Genomic DNA, 5,449 nt, shown 5'->3' with positions numbered 1-5,449 from the left:
TTGACATTTGTAATTTATATTCTGTTTTGTGTATAATTATCAAACAAAGTAAAAATTTGTGTCTTCTTATATATGTCTTCAATATTTATATATTTGTGTTTATGTCTTCACTCATATATGAACTAAACACAGCATAATAACATAATAATATTGAAATAATTTTAAAATATTAAAAATTTAAATAAGACAACTTAAATATTTAGATAATTTTAAAATTTATCTCAAATATTAAAAATAAACAACGATATTTTACTTAAAAAAAAATAAAAAGCAAATATACACGCATAATATAATCATGGTTGGATGTCTGGGGTAGTTTGTACAATTTCCTAATTTATGTTGGACCATTGACAACATTGACTATTTGTCGTTATCGTAAAAGGGCTAATGATCATTTCACCACTCACCAGCCACTTTAACCTGCTACTCGTTGTCCCCACCTTCCCAAATGCTATTATTCTCCAAAAATGATAAATAATAAAGAGCCAGGATCCAAGTCTACCAAAGGACTTAAGTTCATAATTAATAAGAAAGTTAATTAACAGTATTGTATAACAACTGATTCGAACGCAAGATCCTGTCCATACATAGTAGCAGTATTAGCAGATAAATATTTAAATGTTTTAAGAAGATAACCATTCCTATTATGATGTATAATTGCACAAGTACTTTTTTGAATTGCAATAAGTTAACCATGAAAAAAGAAGCTAAAATGATGATTTACCTTAATTAGGAACCTCAATATCACTAGTTCAACCATCCAATTTTTAAGTATAATATACCTTACTGGCTTACTTCCCTCATTTAGTTGGCTATATTTTCCTTATTTCTAATTCCAAATAGATGGTAAAATATAATTACAGATCCTACATATATACTAATACAGGATGTATTTTTATTTGGAATACTACGAACATTTTGGATTCCTTGTTTGAGATATGATAAAAATAGTATAACAGATTTTATTCTTTGAATTCTATGAAAACGAAAGTTAAAGTTGTCAAACAATTTTTTTAAGTCAATTATCAAACAATCTAGATATGAATATGATGGCAAAGTTTTAAAAAATAAGCCATTTAATTCTATTTCTAAAACTCAATAAATAAATGATGTATTTTTCTTATATTCAAAGTTTTTTGTATAGATAAAAAGAAAAGGCAATTAGAACAAAATTTTTTAATTGATTTTGAAAGAAACATCTCTTTTTTTGGGGGGTGTCCTCGTTGGAGAGGAACTAGATTAGATAACGAGAGAATTAAATTAAATTGATATTTATTATGCAATGTGGAATGAAAGTATTAATTAATTAATTAAGTATAATTAGGGAAGGGAAGGCCCACATGTGACCCATAGGGACCACATGAGTGTCCATCCCATCGACCATCATCCATAAAACAGTCACACTTACTCGTTCAGTATTTCCTTGATTCCTTCCCACAAAGCCAGTAAGCCACAGCCATCAACAGCGGTTTTGAGTTTCCCTTCTCAGTTCTAACCGTTACGCTTCGGAGTCATACTCGCATTGACTCACCCAGCGGTAGCGGGGCTCCTCCACCCATTAAGCTAACGTCTAACGTCTAACTTCTAACGTCTAACGCCCTTCGCCTTCAGTTACATCCACCGCACACACCAACACCATAGAGCCGTTTCTTCACTGCAACACCTCATTCACTTGGTATTTATTCTATTTACTCTCACACTTTTCTTCTATTTCTGCATTTATATACCTCCATTACTCGTCACAATACATCACAATCTCATAGCGCAGGTAACAGGCACAGATCTGGAACGAAGCAAGAATAGGTTCTACCCAACTGAGTGAGTAGTAGCCCCTTCCTCGCTTTCAATTTTTGAATTCGGAATAAAAAGCCAAAAAGGAGCACCGTATCTGCTTGCTTCTCACTCTCTTGGAACCACTTTCCCTTTTTTGTTTCTTTATTTTTACTGGATTAAATTAATTTGTGTTCCCTTTTCTAATTTATTTTGAAAAAAAGGAAAGAGAGGGATTAAAAACAGAACCTGCCAGCGCTCATTCTTTTATGCACAAGTTTCTCAGTGTCCCCTCCTGCTTTCATCGACAACCTTCTAGGAATCAGATTTCTCTTTCCCACGCTCTTTCGGTTTTTTCTCTGTCTCAACTTCTCAAACCCTCCCCCTTTTTCCCCTTTTATTCTGTTTTCCAAAGCGGGAATGAGAGCCAGATTTTGTATCTTATGTTTACACTAACACTTGGTCCTTCTTCTTCTTCTTCTTCTTGTCTTCATTTTCAGCTCGTGCAGCAGTTTAGTAGTATGCTTGCAGTGTAAATAAACAAGCCGAAACACCTCGTTCCCTTTTGCTGCTGGAAGTGGAAAATACTTGGAAAAGGGTGGAAATGGAGTTCCTACGTATTTTGTTATCTTCCATTTGTTTGTTGGTTGTGATTGATCACTGGCAAGGAAATGCTGAACCTGTCGGAGATAAGGAAGCTTTGCTTGATTTTGTGAACAAATTCCCTCCTTCTAGACCTCTGAATTGGGATGAGACCTCCTCCATGTGTGCCAATTGGACCGGAGTCACTTGCAGTGAAGATGAGTCCCGGGTCATCGCCATTCGTCTGCCGGGGGTTGGATTTCGTGGCCCAATTCCGCCGGATACTGTTAGCCGCCTCTCGGCACTGCAAACTTTGAGCCTCAGATCCAATGTCATAACTGGGCGGATACCTTCTGACTTTTCTAATTTGAAGAACTTAACTTTACTGTATCTTCAGTTCAACAATTTCTCTGGTCCTTTGCCTGATTTCTCAGTTTGGAAGAATCTTACTATTGTCAATCTGTCCAATAACCATTTCAATGGCAGCATTCCTGATTCCCTTTCCAATTTGACCGAGATTGCTGGTTTGAACCTTGCAAACAACTCGCTTTCTGGCGAAATTCCCAATCTCCAGTTGCCAAGACTGCAGCTGCTGAATCTGTCTAACAACAATTTGCATGGGAGTGTGCCTAAATCCCTCCAGAGGTTTCCTGATTCGTCATTTTTTGGAAATAATATTTCTCTTGGGAGCTCTCCTGTTGTTCCGCCAGTGCCTCCTCCGGTTTATGGGCCTTCTTCAAGATCTAAGAAGCATGGAAGGCTCAGCGAAACAGCACTGCTGGGAATTACTATTGCCTGTGGTGTTCTAGGCCTTGTGGCATTTGTTTTCTTGATCTTTGTATGCTGCTCAAGAAGGAGGGGTGAAGATGATGATGCCTTCAGTGGGAAGTTGCACAAGGGTGACATGTCTCCCGAGAAAGCTGTATCGAGGAACCAGGATGCGAATAATAAGCTGTCTTTCTTTGAGGGGTGTAATTATGCTTTTGATTTGGAGGATTTACTCAGGGCTTCTGCTGAGGTACTGGGAAAGGGAACGTTTGGTACTGCATACAAGGCAATACTGGAAGATGCAACCACGGTTGTTGTGAAGAGGTTAAAGGAGGTAGCAGTTGGAAAGAAGGATTTTGAGCAACACATGGAAATAGTAGGAAACCTTAAACATGAGAATGTGGTTGAGCTCAAGGCATATTATTATTCCAAAGATGAGAAATTAATGGTATATGATTACTATAGCCAGGGGAGTGTCTCGTCAATGTTACACGGTATGTAGCATAATTTTAGACCATTGTTTTGTCAATAATAAATGTCTGCCATCTTACTTGTTCTTAGACTTAATATCCTTAATCTGCTACTAGTAGAAATATATGATCCCTCATATTTACTATTTCAGATGAACTTGATTCATCATAAAAAGGGGACTTGGATCTTCAATTAGCTTTTTGTATGATTTCACCTCCCTAGCTTATCATGTGTTTACCTGAGTTGGTTTGAAGAAATACTCTGCATCTCACGAGGGAAATTTAACTTTCTTTCCTAAGAACTGCTATTGTTTCTCAATTGTTTGAAACATTCTTTATGTAATGCAAGTCTGACTAAGAACTCGGCTATAACAATTTTGATGGAAGTGTTAACTTTGAAGTTAGAAAGTTTGGCTTCCCATTTATTGTTTTCACTTTTCAGAAACACTGGATCATTACGTTGTACATGATATATCGCTCATATAAATTTTTGCTTTTTCCTCTTGAGGGCAGATAATTTTAACAGGGTTTCTTACATATGCAGTTTGCTTGAGAAGTCAGGATTCAACCTTTGCAACCAAATAATCAATTAAAAGCAATCTGAGTTAAAAATGTTATTTTAGTCAATTGTACACATTGCAAACTATGTCCATATACTGTTGGAATGTGTAACATTTGTCATGCTTCTGAGATTTCGTGCATGGCAACATCAAATCCTCAAATATCTTCCTCAATGCTAAACAGTATGGTTGTGTATCCGACCTTGGTCTCGCATCCATAATGAGCTCACTTGCCTTACCCATCTCACGAGCTGCTGGTTACCGAGCACCTGAAGTTACGGACACCAGGAAAGCGGCACAACCTTCAGATGTTTACAGCTTTGGCGTGGTGTTACTTGAGCTTCTGACAGGGAAATCTCCTATTCACACAACTGGTGGGGATGAGATTATCCACCTGGTGAGATGGGTTCATTCGGTTGTGCGAGAGGAGTGGACAGCTGAGGTGTTTGACTTAGAGCTGATGAGGTATCCAAATATAGAGGAAGAGATGGTGGAAATGCTACAGATAGCAATGTCATGCGTGGTAAGGATGCCCGACCAGAGACCAAAGATGTCTGAAGTTGTGAAGATGATAGAAAATGTGAGGCAAATTGATGCAGAGACTCAGCCGTCGTCGGACAACCAAGCAGAACAGAAATTACCACAACATGACATCGATAATTCCCCTTCTTCCTCTCCCTCACCCTTGCCAAAAGGAAGTGAATGAAAGAGAGAAAGAAATCTATTGGCTTTATTTGATTTGATTGTATCTGTCAATGTTTTACTGAAAGTTCTGAACAAGAATGATTAATTTTTGCCGCCCATATTCAAGTTGCATGTGACTTGGTTAGTGGGTACTTCCCCCATTCTTCCCTTACTTTAATGTGACATTAGATTTGAGGTTGTTTTGTTTGCACCAAGAAAAGGACACCTTTTCCTTGGTAGATGGTTTACTATCTTTTCTGAACTTCTCCATGCTGTAGGTTTAAGGTTTGTAAGGTTCTTGGAATATCATAACAAGAGATTGAAATACGAAAAAGGTTGTTTGGAACTCAGAAGTTGACCTCTCTCCTCTTTTACACGCTGCTTGTGTTCATAGTTCATATAATGATCGGAAACACTATACAGCTAACTTATTTTTTAATTTTTTATTCTAACATGTTGAAACAACTGAGAGTCTCGAATTTAAAAAAGAAAAACTGATGTCAAATGCCTCAAATAAGTGACACGGTTTGTCTTTATGTGTTGACAATTCTTAGATGGTAGTAGAATAAATGAATAATCTTTATAGTCAAAAGCAAAAATTTATGCGTGTGCTTT

The 5,449-nt window shown here is 37.1% G+C and overlaps 1 protein-coding gene across 1 annotated transcript; it reads left to right on the top strand.

Moving 5' to 3' along the window:
- Nucleotides 1-1,428: 1,428 nt before the first annotated feature.
- LOC107479781 (probable inactive receptor kinase At4g23740) lies at nt 1,429-5,187 on the top strand. The gene is made up of 4 exons (XM_052258376.1): nt 1,429-1,675; nt 1,769-1,818; nt 2,271-3,614; nt 4,282-5,187. Exons 3-4 carry the CDS (start codon nt 2,375-2,377, stop codon nt 4,854-4,856), a joined length of 1,815 nt encoding a protein of 604 aa, XP_052114336.1. The 5' UTR covers nt 1,429-1,675; nt 1,769-1,818; nt 2,271-2,374; the 3' UTR covers nt 4,857-5,187.
- Nucleotides 5,188-5,449: the final 262 nt, after the last annotated feature.

The sequence above is a fragment of the Arachis duranensis genome, chromosome 3, assembly GCF_000817695.3.
Source record: "Arachis duranensis cultivar V14167 chromosome 3, aradu.V14167.gnm2.J7QH, whole genome shotgun sequence".
Taxonomy (NCBI): Eukaryota; Viridiplantae; Streptophyta; class Magnoliopsida; order Fabales; family Fabaceae; genus Arachis; species Arachis duranensis.
The sequence above is the reverse complement of the archived record's forward strand: the minus strand, read 5'-3'. Positions and strand labels throughout refer to the sequence as shown.